The following is a 13,557-nucleotide window of genomic DNA, read 5'->3' on the forward strand; positions in this document are numbered from 1 at the left end:
ATAATGGCTCATTGATAAATTATCCTACAAGACTGAAAGCTAATTAGCTAAATGTTCAGCAACATTTCTTTCAATAATAATTAATTAACATTAACCAAAAACAAGGGGATAAAATCCCAATACCCAACCCAAAAAAGGGAGGAAAACTCAGCTTCTTAAGATCAACAACAGAATGCTGAAGTCAAAAGTCAAATTTTAGATCAGATGTACAAAGGTATCATCAGAACTACCATAAACATCTAATTACATTCATGTCACAAATGCTTGGCCAAATTATCTCTCATGGTCCTCCCCAAAGGATCAACTTGCTTGCAACATTGCTCTTGATATCCAGAATCATGATGACCAGACAAGGCAACGTCCTGTTGTAAGGTGTCTCCGCAGTCTATGATTATATTATGGAGCAAACAACATGTTAAAATAATGCTGGGCAATTTCCTCTTATCAGGTCTCCACATAACCTTACTCAAGATTCTCCAACTTCCCTTTAACAGTGAGAATGCCCTCACAGCAAGTAGCTTTGCAGCTCCATGTTTGTGATTGAAAATAGACTGTGAAACTGATATGCCATTAGCCCCATTAGTTTCATAAGGAGTCATAAGCCACGGAAGAAGAGGATAGCTGCACCCACCAACCACATACTCTCTTATAACATCTCCACCAAAAGCTTTCACATTTCCATTTAAACGCTCTCCATTCTCCGATAGCTTGAAAAATGCCGAACACTTCAACAATCTGGAAACTGACATGCCCCCAGGCAAGCCTGTCATGATATCAATAAATCTCATTTCATGATCAACAATTCCCTGCAACAACATGCTGTAGTTCTTCTCTTGATCACACCAATCATCTGAGGTTTGGACAGCGGGAAGGGTCATCATGATATGCGTTGCATCAATGGCTCCACAGCAATTAGGCAACCCATAGGATACCTCAAAACCAAGCTTGATTTCCTGCATCCTATTGAAATCTGGCCAATTGAGATGATGCTTGGCGCGTTCCTCCAGCGCCTCAATAAATCTCCAAGTCACCTGAGACACTGTTGACTGCCCAACCCCAAAGGCGGCTCCAACTGAGACCTGAGACTCACCAGATGCCAACCTTCTAAGGGCAATTGCAACCTGCTTCTCAACACTAAGAAGTCTTCCCTCTATGTTGATGAGTCCTGATGGAGGCCTTGATATGAGATCCTCCCTCACAAGGGAACATATGTATTCAAAAGTAGTCTTTGACACCCTGAAGAAATACTTAAACCCTTCTGCCTCATCACCAGGTACAGTATATCCTGCAGGTTTGCATCAATCATATCCATAAAAATCATTTTTTTTTTCCAAAATCAAATCAATCATATCCATAAAACCACCCAAAAACAAAATAAATGAAAATGATATCATTGCCCTAAGCAATGGGGTGTGGGAAGAAAATCCATGGGTAGAACCCCCATCATTTCTTCACCAACTACAATTGATAAAGTGAGTAGAGAAACACATGCATGAAAGGGTTTCCTCCCAGAACAACATGAATGATAAATCATTAAAGTTTGAAACTTTGAAGTGATTAGAAATGGGGAGATACCTGGGACAGTAGAATTCTTGTGCCAGAAAGAGTCCCACCAATCGGTCTCACTGGTTCTGGGCTCAATGGGGACCATGCTCACCTGTTTGTGTTTTTTGAACTTCTTGGTCTTCTTTTTTGTCTTTGATTTTTTCTGGAAGGGTGCCATTGAACACAACAGCACGAAAATTCACTGTTTGCAGTGGCAGGAGAACCTTACTTAGAAGGTCGAGATTGTAGAGACAGAAGAAATGAAGAGTAGAGTCTGAAGTGAAACTGAATGTTACTCGGAATTCGGAACACGCGATCTTTGTCTATGGTCCATTTTGCTGTCCAATTTGAGGATTATATTTTTTTTAACTATCTTGGATTTGGATTGAAATATAAGAAAAAAAATTATCACACCTATAAAAAATAGTTAATATTATTTAATTTTCATAATCTCAATAGAAAAAATTGAAAAATTAATTTATTTCCTAAAGTATCATCTATATTAATTGTATAGAAAAAAAATATTGTTAAAAATAAAATTTCAATTAAATAAATAAAGAATATTTATGGAATACTGACGTTGAATAAGAGAAAGTTAAAATTTGTTTATAGTTCAATCCAACACAAATTAAATTTTTTTTCTTATATTTTGATCCAAATGGTTTATATTTGAGGATTTTATATGATTACTAGAAATACTAGTGATACACTTTTACTAACACTTTTTTTATTATTGACTAAAATTTATTGAAAATTACAACATGAGAGATTTATTAAATATTATATGAGACTCATAATTTTTTTTCCAATTTTCAAGAAATTACAATAAATAAAATATAATATGTTAAAAGAGTGTAACAAAAAATTGTTATTATCATTTCTCATATTATTAGTCCAATATGGAAACCTTGAGCTGCTCTAGTCTACCCAAAAGAAAAACCCTTTTAAAACTTGGAGAAATCATTTCTATTACTAACAATCAGTTTCATACTTTTCCAAATAATAATAATAATAATTCATACTAAATTCTGACCAAGACGAAGATATTCCTATGGTAAAAAAATGTATTTTTTTAGTAAGTGTTTAAAGGAAGTGAATAATTGCAATATTTGGAAAATCCTAAAGAAGGAAATTGTTTTCTCCACAGAAAATAGTGATTCATAGTTGTCGCTAGAGAAACCATCAGATACAAGAGGTATCGATAACAAGATACTACTATGTTGTGACAAGGTTTTTGACAGCAAGCCAAGTATAACAACTAGTGACAAAGTGGATCTTATCGCACAAAAACTGGTCGACACAGAATATGAAGGAGGCAACAAGTTAATGTCATAATTGTATTTCGATGATCGTGTCTTTCAGGAGCTATATTGGCTAGTCATTACATGGAGGAAACAAAATCCAATTGTTATTAATAAGGATTTGGTTAAAAAAAGGTAAGAATGTTCAAATAAACAATCATTTAGATGAAATCATACATGCAAAAAGTACAAAAAATTATGGGTATAGGCAAAAATAGAAATGATTCAGGTGAGAGGTTATTGCTTACTACACTTTCATGTTGCTTCTTGCACTAAAATATTTTTTAATCTTTTAAAATATGGGTACATATATTTTCAGACAAATGGATTACAGTAAAAACCTACTGAAATGGGTGGGGTATCCGGAAAAGGTTCTCCCAAATATTGGGTAATTTTCGTTAAACCTGAGAAAATATTTTATGAAATGGGTGGGGTGTCAGAAAAATATAACAAGAAAGGCTATTTCAATAGCATCATCCAAAATGCTTATACAAACTCAATTCATTATCTCAGGGTAATAAATTAGAACCAAAGGAAAAGAGGTCTTTAAGATGAAAACAAAAAATGCAAATATAGATTTTTTTTTGAACACAAAATATTTTTAGTTCTATTTTTTGACTGAAAAAATAAAAAAATGATATGATTCAACCTCAAACTCATTTGAATGTAGCTGATAATAGCGGAGCAAGCCAGCTGATATTCTCGAAGCCAAAAATGAATTGCATTTCAATAAGTAAATTTACGGAATGAACATTTTAGAGGGAAAAAGAAAATGCAGGAAGTAATATAAAAAGTGTATGAAGCAATAGCTCAGGTGAGAAAAATCAAGAAGTTGGGTCCACTCACACTATGGCTTGTCAAGCTCAAATAGTCTAATTTGACACTTCTAGGTAGAAGTGTAAGCACATCAAATTCAATCCGCCAATTCATCCAATTCAATTGAATTTAATTAAATTTTTGTAAATTCAACTAAATAATTAGATTGGATTGATTTTATTTTAATAAATTCAATTAAAATTGGATTAGATGATAAATTTAAAATTTTGAATATGACCAAAATTTAACTCAACTCACGTACTAATAAATTATGAATATAAAAATTATAAACTAAATACATTTCATTCCCAAAGTTATATATTATTTATCTTAAAATAATATATTGTTTTAGAGTTTATTTTAAGATAATATATTATTTTATGAATAATATTATAAGTATATATTTATGATTTATATTTTTCTGTTCATCATTTGAAAAGTATAATATTTTACGAATACTAATTTTTAAAAATATATCATATTATTTTATAAAAAAATATTCTTACTATTTTTTGGAGTTTGAGAATTTCTTTTTAATTTTTTTTAAGACTTAAAGAAGTAAAAAAAAATTAATAACTCATTTCAATAACCAATTTAATTCAACCCAATTAAATTTAATTGAATTAAATTAAAAAAATAAACAAAATTCAACCCAATTCAAATCATTGTATCCCTACTTTAGGTAGAAGGCCAAATTCTGAAATATGAGAGAGGGAGAAACACCATATTAAAATTTTATTTATAATTTCCATTGATCACTGATCAGCTCTATAACATTTCCAACGGAACACTTCTCAATTCCATTGCAGCCACTTTCTATTTGAATAGATTATTAAGCATGCATGATACATAAAGATTCAACAGCCTATGTTGGAAACTTTCTTCCAATTCAGTATCTTGAGAAATTAAAATACTCATGCAACTATCACTCTAAACCCTTCTGCAGCATGATTCTCAAACTCTCACGCCACATACTGTAAGGTTAATAAAGATAAAATATTAAACCTCGTAAGCTTTACGAGATCTAAACAATGCTTTATTTTATTAGGCATTGTTCCAACCTTCTGATTCATCCTTCATGGTGTTTGGTTTGTATGTATGGAGCATGAAGTTGCATGCACCAACAGCCTCTTCAACTGTGAGATAGATCCATTTTTGACCCAGTTCATCAAGGAACTTGGCTTTGTTCAGCTTCTTCATTACTTCGCTTCCAGGATTGACCAAAGCAAGCTACACACATTGGAAGGAATGATTAAATAATTAAAAAAACAATTTAAGTGTCTCTCAAAGTAAAACTATTTAGCCAAAAATATTAGTTATATAATTAGCTTAATGAGAAATGCTAGAACACAATCTCTACCATACTTTTTAAACACATTTTTTATTATTGATTAGAATTTATCAAAAATCACATAATTTAATAGATTTCACTTCTTATTTACGAGCTCTTTTCTTGATATTATAATATTTAATAAATTTTAATCAATAATAAAAAATATGTTCAAAAAATTGTGTTAAAAAATATTTTGCTATCACAATAAGAGGAGAAAATAATTACTTGTAACCCTCTTCTGTCAGTAGTCTTCTTGCACTCTTCAAGCATGCTAATTCCGCTTGTATCAATGTTAGCAACAGCTGCAAATAAAATCACACTGCAAGTTAGATTAATAATCTTACTAATCACATTGTCAATTACTTCATTTCTTTAATGAATAAATTACCAGTCATATCCATTATGACATATTGCAAACTGGTTTGCCCTGTAGCTTTGATTCTATCTTCCTCTTCATCAATCCACCTTGTGATCCTAAGAACAAAATTTTGTGATGAATTTACAATTTCATTGGAGGCTGTATTTTTGCGTGCAATTAGGAGTAAAACCGCTGGTGGCTTACCTTTCTCTTAAATAGCTTGCATTGGCAAAGTAGATGGGTGCATCAATTTCAAGAATTAGGATTCCAGGAATATGGTTTGCATTTGGATATTGTTCCACATTTCTGTATACTGCAGAATTTGGAATGTTGCCTAAGAGAAATGTCCTTGGTCTTGCGATAAATAAAAGTACTCGAAGTAGAGATACTGCAACCTAAATATTCACAGAAAACACATCAGCTTCCTTAACCCTTGTATTAGAACCCAAAAATGTCTATGGTCCATTGGTTCTGTAAAAAAAACTTCTTAACAAGTATTTATATAAAAATAAAATAAGGAAGTAAAATAAATTAAATTTATCTCATAAATTATAATTAGCTTTACATATAAGTTAAAATTAGCTTTCGAAGAAGTTAAATGAAAGAGTTTCTTCAAATTAATTAATATACTATCTCTAGTCCTATTTATAAGAAACTAGTTGTTTCTTATTAATTGGATCGACGTTAGTATAAGTTGGTTTTAACGTGAGGGAAAAGCTTTTTCATTTTATGTTTTTGTCTTCTTTTATAAATGCTTATTGAGAAGTTGATTCAAACAAGATCTAAGACAAAAAGTCTTTAGAGTGGGATAGTTGGGAGCAGGGTGACACATACTGCTATGACTAGGCCAATTTCAACACTGCCAAAGACTACGCCAACATAAGCAGTGAAGCACACTAAGAAATCAAATTTGTCAATTTTCCACAAATGAATTGCTGCTTGATAATCAATGAGCCCGAGCATTGCTGATACAATTATGGCTGACAGCACCACCAGGGGAGTGAAATGGAATAAGGGTGTTAAGAATAACAATGTCAACATCACTGCTATTGCCATTATAATGTTTGATGCAGCAGTCTTGCACCCAGCATTGTAGTTCACTGCTGAACGCGAAAATGGTCCTGAAACAACATTATTTTTATGACAAGCTTGTTAGCAAATGATGCAGAAAATTGTTAGATTAGTTTGTTGTTTTTTGTTCAAGATGAAGATCGAGCTTGAAAACATAGACCCCATACAGCGAACACGAATATAACACAACATGGGGATATATAACAAATTTTTCAAATCATATGACATGAAAAACATTATAATACAACATTAATGAACATAATAGGTAAAAAAAATGAACATGAATGATTAAAAATATCAGTATGGTTTATTAACTAATTTGAGCTGGTTGAGGTAAAACACCAAACTTATGTATGATCGTTAGTAAAAGCTTTATTGTTGGTTAAAAATTTGTCAAAAAATATAAAATCAAGAGTAAAAACACATTAATTAATTAAGATGAGAGACATACAAATATGTGTATTTTTAATAAATTTCAATTGATCATAAAAAGTATTCAATTAAAAAATATGTTGCTAACATTTGTTTTCTACAATTCATTACATTATACACATTTTATACTAAATTTTATTAGTGAAAGAATTACCTGTGGTGAGATAGCAAGAGGTGAACGATCCGAAAATATTCATGGTTCCAATAGCTATCATCTCTTTGTTGCCATCAATATGATAATTTTTAAACATTGCAAAGCTTCTTCCCACTGCTATTCCTTCCTGCACAAGATCAATTAATTCTGTCCTTAAGGCCTTGCTGACATGACTGATAAACAGCATTCAATAATTTGGACTAAAATTGTTTGTTCTATTATGTTCCTCATTTTCTTTTAAAAATAAACCAAATATGGAATACATTTCGAATGTTATGTTCTGTCCAGTTTTGATCTATTTTTGCCAAAGGCTATACTATAGTGCCATTAAAAAAATAAACTAAAACACCTGCATGCAAAAACATGCACATAGTTGAATCATATTATTATTTTAGTATAGAAAAGCATTTGGAACAAGCTCTTAGAAATGAAGACTTTCGATCAGAGGAGAGGTCGACAAAAACAAAAAAAGAAAGTGATCTGATGTGACTGTACATTATTTTGCTTGGTCAACAACAATGCTTTTCAAAGACAAAACACAACTTCGCCAAATTAGGAAAGGATCCGGACCATGTGATTAATTGCTTTTTTCATTTAATAAAAAAAATACTGAATAAATATTTAATTAAACCATCTCTTTATACATGCTCAAAGTATCTGTTGATGAAATTTAAGAAAATACGTGATACAACTTTTTAGAGTTTTTTTTTCAGAAGTTAAAATATTGTTTTTTCAAAATTGTATAATTAAAATGATTTTTTAAAACTATATATTAATAAGGGTGTGATTGATTACAGTTGAGAATTGTCAATTCAGCTATTAAGTCATGGACCATGCATGTCACAACTCACAAGGTTACCCTCTACCAAAGGAAATGAGGTTGAGATACTTAACCGCAAGTGCGATAATGCCAGTGACAAGTCCAGTTTTTATGGCAGTGCCCATATAAGGCGACACAAACACCAAATCCGTCACCGAAGGTGGATTCAGCCCCTTCTTCAAATTTCCTATCTGAAACAACATTTAAAAAAAATAGTAATCATTATTGCTATCACTTGACTTCACAAAATAAAACATTAACAAATCCCCATATTTTTTTAAAAATTATTATTAGGTTCTTAATCAAACCTTTTGAATGATAAGCAAGCACAGGTTGACACTGAATGATCGAGTCTTCTATTCACACTAGTTGTTGTTGTTTGAGTTCAATTCTTGGATTTTTCTTGTTAGTAAACAATATGAAATTTCATTACAAATTCTTGCTAATGAAGGTTGGTGGTCTTCTCTAACCTCACAAGGGAGAGTGATTTTTCCTAATCTAAACTTTTTTCCAGCCAAGAAAAAATGTTTGAGTGATACTGTACTACACAATTAATGGATAACAAGAAAATGCTATTGGCTAAACGGGCCAATGGTTAAGAAAGTGTTGAAGGGTCCCACAGAGTGGTGGTTATGTGGTAGGGCAGGACAATAATTTAGGATTGGGCCAATGACAAGAACCCAAAAGGCCTTCATACATGTGAGACTCAGTGTCTGTCCTATTCCTATCAGGCAGGCTAGCAGCACTAGTGCCGTGTTTGGTCGAGTGCAAAAGTCGTGACTCATGAATGCATTACAAAATGGAAATTAATACAGTACTCACCACTTGAACTCCATGCTTCTCAGCGTGTGTGAGATAGACCAGCAGACTTCCCAGTATAACGGATGTCAGTGGTGCCATTGCTGACACCCAGAAGAACTTCGGCTGTCGTTTGCTCTGCCATCACAAAAACTTAGGTTATGTTTGGATAAAAGTTGAGAACGGTTTTTTGGAAATTTTAAATTTTAATGCACATTTGCTAATTTATATGACACAAAACAAAGAAGGAGGAATTTGTTGTTTCAGAAGTAAAAACACTTTTGAACTTTTCCTGTGGTATTAAAAAATGTACTAATTAAAATGTGCATTTAAATTAAAAAAGGTGCTTTTTCTTTAAAAAAAATTGAAACAAACTGGTCCTAATGTTTTTTTTTTATAAAATTATTACTGTACATTTATCTTTAAACGATTATAATATGAGACTAGCAATGTGAAGGGAATTTATGTCCTTTTCCGTCAGGTTCACCGAATAATAGCTCCGAAGTGGGAACCTAATGGAAACAAGTTTGATGAGTTTGACTACAATATTATTATAACTAATAAATAATAGTATAGTAGAAAAATGAACATTATTTACTATATATAGTCTATGGTATATTATATTACTATGTTACTTTGTCATTATTGTAGCTGGGAACATCACAATATATATATATATATATATATATATATATATATATATATATATATATAAGTCAATAGTCTCAGAAAATTCATTTTAACTTTGAATATATAAGGGATCAAAGGGGAAAGGTACGTTAGAAATGAAAATAGAGTTGATCGAAAGAATAAGTTGATCATTTTAATAAGAGGAAAAGAGGTAACGGGGTTAGGCTCTTGTCCCTTCGATCACACTTCAACAGTTAAAGTCATGGATCTTGGTATAATATAACATTTAGTTTCTTTTTTTTTCTTAGTTTGGTAATTAGCTTTACAACTTTACTTGAGGAATAAAATAAAAAAACAAAGAAATGAAAGGATTAAATGAAAGATAATGTGCCTTCCTCTAATGTACCTTCCTCTAATCCAAACTTTTACCACCAAATAATGTGCAACACAATAAGTGAAACGTTGAATTCTTCCACTATGTGTAGAATAATTAAGGCATGGATTAGCTAGATATCACTTACGAAGTATCTTGTGACGAGGAGGAAGAAAATAAAGCAACAACCTAACACAGCGCTTTCCCACCTCCACTGCATATAGATTAATAAATAAATGAGAAAGCAAAAATATGGCTTAAAATGAGTTTAAGAGAGAAAGAGATTTCAGAAAATAATTCATGAACATCTTTTAGTGTTGGTGTACAATATTTCTTGTAATTAAGTTTAGTTAATGACGACTTAAAATCTGGCTAACAAAATACATAGATTACTTAACAGATTAATAATTTAAATTATATTTGAACAATTGATGAACTAGTATTTTAAATATTGATTAATTAAAAATATAGAAAAATTGTACTTAATGATTAAGTGGCTCTTATTTTTATGTTTAGAAAATAAAGAAATAATTCTCATATTTTCTGATTAGAAAACACATGTTATAATGTAAATTTATGGTTAAATTTTAATATAAATATACATTAAAATTATGCTTAACAATTTAAAATTAATTTTATTAAAACTAGTTCAATCCAATTTTTCAACAACCAGGCCTTCATAAATTTTAGTGAACTACATCTGAATTTAATTAAATAATATATATATAAAATGTAATGAATTAATTTTGGAGAAAAAATATTATATATTTTATATTATTATTCAATCCTAATCAATCATATATGACTGATTTGTTGACTTTTACAATATATAATTATTTTAAAATTCATAATAATAAATCATGATTTATGTATAAAATTATTTTATGTTATTAATACAGGACGATTAAATTTTTTGTTTTACAACTATCATGTCTTCAAAATGTAATGGACCAATGGTACTGTGATTGTTTTCAGAATACAAAAATTGTTATAGAGCTATATATGTTAGTGGGCGCTTGGTGTGAGGTGTGGCAATAATGTGTTGCAGCTTGTACCGTGATGGATAAAAAAATACAGAGCAGATATATGAGAAGAGGAAGAGTACAGTTAGAAGTAGCTAGCTATGAGTTGTGCTTGATTTTGTAGGTACCTCATGAGTTTGAGAAAAAACAGAGCGCATTACTGACACGAGATCGGCCTCGTGGGTAAAATGCTCAAGGCCAAGGATTGATTTTAGCTGTTGCAGACAAACCACTGTAGCTGCTCCACCCATGAACCCTACTATGGTTGCATGTGACAGAAAATCCACGATAAACCCTAACCTGCACTCCTCCACATGGTTCCTCATCAAACACAACAAAACATAATATTTATTTAAATCATTCATAACTATAAATAATCTTATTTTAAGCCAAAAATCCAATAGTGAAAGTCAATCAGTATCCCCATTTAAAATTAATTTATATATATATATATATATAAAGGATTATCATTTAATCACAAACCCACAATAAATTTGTTGAGTTTGATAATAATTATTTTAAAAATATTTTAGCATCATCATTAAATTCATATATATATATATATATAATATATATATATATATATATATAATAGATTAATATTTCTTTCATTTTTTATCAGTAAGATTCAAAGCTAATATGAGAGAATTTCTTTCAAATTCTTGATATATATACTTCGATAAAAGAGAAATAGGATGGGAAGAGAAAAAAAATATTAAATGTATTAATAAAAAAACGTGTAAAATGAGTACAAAAATAAAAATTTAAAAGATATAAACTAACACCATATATAGTATATTGATACAGAAATGCTCCATCCGATACAAATCAATGAAGGTGGAAGTAGCCAACGGGCCAATTGCACAGCACAACCTTATTCCAGGGTTTAATATTTTATTATGATAATATCTATATGCGTTACGAAAAGGGGTGGGGGGTGAATCTCATAATTGCAAAATACAAAAGGTTTCACGAGACAAAATTATGACCAAAGGACAAAAAACTCCAGCCCATAGCGAACTACAGAACACTGCAGAAAATATCTTTTAAATAATACAAGTTTATTTGCTACTTATAAATTAATTGAGTTTTAAAGATAAAAGATACTGACAATTAAGTGACAAGAACATGCCGCGGTTCATTTTCTTTTTGTTTGCATTTTAACATACATTCAGCTAAATCATTTAAGTATTTATTTATGAGAACTATAAACTTTTTTTTTTTTACACAAAGAGAACTATAAACTATTTTCATAAACTCAAACACCTTTTAATAAATTCCTAGTCAGTAAATTCATTCATATACTTTAATGTGTAAATAATTTTTGTTATTACAACTAGGCTATATTCATTCAAAAAATTACAACTAGGCTATAGATATTCACGAGATTCTTCGTGTTAATTATCACGACAATTATACCGACAACTATCTTATATTAAATAGAAGTAGATATAATGAATTACCTGAAGAGACCGAGTGATGCTTGCAAAACTCCAGCAAAGAACGTAGCAGTGAAAGCCAAGTGGAGGAAAAGGTTTGGGTTCTCGTTGAAATTGACCACTCGACCCAACATGGAGGCCATAAGAAGCGATCCAACAGCCACAGTTCCCACTGCCAAATCCCTTGAGCTTCCCATCATTGCATAGATCAATGGCGGTATAAAGCTCGAATCTGCAATATTCATATACGTTTCCCCCCCATAATATCAAAATAAGACACCATTAAATAAATTGACCAAATTAAACAAATGTAGTTAGTTCAGTGGCTAGGAACTTCAATTTTATTTTTTATCTTTGGCCTAGAACTAAAAACTAATATCTCAAGTCATTGAAATATGGGACTAACATCTTTCAATATATGAGAGAATTAGAATCAAATTTCTGACTACATACTTAACTAAATGTTAATTAGTCAATTATGTTATATCATGATGGTGCTTAACTTTACTTGTTAATGTAAGCCCAAGATTTTATGAAGACAAAAGAATAATAAATTGGGTAAAGTAAGACATGAGTATTAAGTATAATTATTAATAACAACTCACAAAGTCCAAGAACAGGAGGGAGGTTGGCTAGCTTGGCATAACTGATGCCTTGAGGAATGGCCAAGCTAGCAATGGTGATGCCAGAGATGAGGTCTGATTTAAGGAAGTGGAGGGTGTATTTGGGTGCCCACTCAAAGATGGGGAAGAAGTACTGAAGCCCAAGCAGGAACCTCTTAGAGGCTGGCTGGTTCTTGAACTTCCTAAACGGGTCATCTGGGAAAAAAGTCTCTTTCATAGAGTACTTTAGGGACTTGAAGAAGGGTTGAGGGGGAGGAATGGCCACTCGGTGCACGCACTCCACGTTCATACCCGAAGGGTATGCATAGTCTGCGTTACCCATATATATGTCCTAAGACAACACACCAAATATATGATATGATATGCTAGTAATTTGTGTAACTTCAATTGAAATATGCTTTGGTATTGTTTGTCTTAACTGGCACTAGGAAAGTGTTGAGGAAGAAGGGGAGGCAAAGAGAGGAAGGGGTATGGGTAAAAGTTGGTGCTAGAAGTGAGGAGGGTGTTGTGAATGATATGGCTTTATATAAAGGAAGAATAGGCCAGTTATGTTCGTCATGTGTGTGGCGGAGCTAGGATGGAATGCTGAGGTGTGGGATGATTATTTTTTCACTATTTTTTTTTTTCATTTTTCAAATGACAAGTATCCTATACCACAGATAATGATCTTATAGACTTACATACTGTATATAAGAACATCTATAGTACAGTAGAGCTAACTCTGCTAGCTAGTGACATTTTCTTTTTTCTGTACCACATTGTGTGGATCCTTAACTGTATCTGTGGCAGAATCGCAACCGTACATCACCTTTCACCTTTCACCTTTCACAATGATTGTTTAA

General features: G+C 31.4%; 2 protein-coding genes across 2 annotated transcripts; both read right to left on the minus strand.

Annotated features, from left to right (window-relative positions):
- Positions 1–54: 54 nt before the first annotated feature.
- On the minus strand, positions 55–1,884 carry LOC114398341 (protein ANTAGONIST OF LIKE HETEROCHROMATIN PROTEIN 1-like). Its single transcript, XM_028360528.1, has 2 exons — positions 1,576–1,884; positions 55–1,285 (listed from the first exon to the last, which is right to left on the minus strand). Exons 1-2 carry the CDS (start codon positions 1,721–1,723, stop codon positions 255–257), a joined length of 1,179 nt encoding a protein of 392 aa, XP_028216329.1. The 5' UTR covers positions 1,724–1,884; the 3' UTR covers positions 55–254.
- A 2,483-nt stretch (positions 1,885–4,367) lies between these two features.
- Positions 4,368–13,345, minus strand: LOC114400830 (sulfate transporter 3.1-like). The gene is made up of 12 exons (XM_028363473.1): positions 12,698–13,345; positions 12,117–12,324; positions 10,782–10,953; positions 9,780–9,845; positions 8,653–8,766; positions 7,905–8,021; positions 7,011–7,137; positions 6,188–6,474; positions 5,558–5,748; positions 5,384–5,469; positions 5,221–5,297; positions 4,368–4,892 (listed from the first exon to the last, which is right to left on the minus strand). Exons 1-12 carry the CDS (start codon positions 13,035–13,037, stop codon positions 4,707–4,709), a joined length of 1,971 nt encoding a protein of 656 aa, XP_028219274.1. The 5' UTR covers positions 13,038–13,345; the 3' UTR covers positions 4,368–4,706.
- Between the last annotated feature and the right edge of the window lie 212 nt (positions 13,346–13,557).

This window comes from Glycine soja, chromosome 19 (genome assembly GCF_004193775.1).
Source record: "Glycine soja cultivar W05 chromosome 19, ASM419377v2, whole genome shotgun sequence".
NCBI classification, from domain to species: Eukaryota; Viridiplantae; Streptophyta; class Magnoliopsida; order Fabales; family Fabaceae; genus Glycine; species Glycine soja.

Bases quoted from the DNA above. Each gene is read 5' to 3' on its own strand.
- LOC114400830 (XM_028363473.1), bottom strand. From the start codon at position 13,037: ATGGGTAACGCAGACTATGCATACCCTTCGGGTATGAACGTGGAGTGC. The intron at 9,846-10,781 runs GTACCTACAAAA...ATCTATATGCAG, and splicing joins TTTTTTCTCAAACTCATGAG to TGGAGGTGGGAAAGCGCTGT. The intron at 8,022-8,652 runs GTGAGTACTGTA...ATGTTGTTTCAG, and splicing joins AGAAGCATGGAGTTCAAGTG to ATAGGAAATTTGAAGAAGGG.
- LOC114398341 (XM_028360528.1), bottom strand. From the start codon at position 1,723: ATGGCACCCTTCCAGAAAAAATCAAAGACAAAAAAGAAGACCAAGAAG. The intron at 1,286-1,575 runs GTATCTCCCCAT...GCAAACCTGCAG, and splicing joins CAAGAATTCTACTGTCCCAG to GATATACTGTACCTGGTGAT.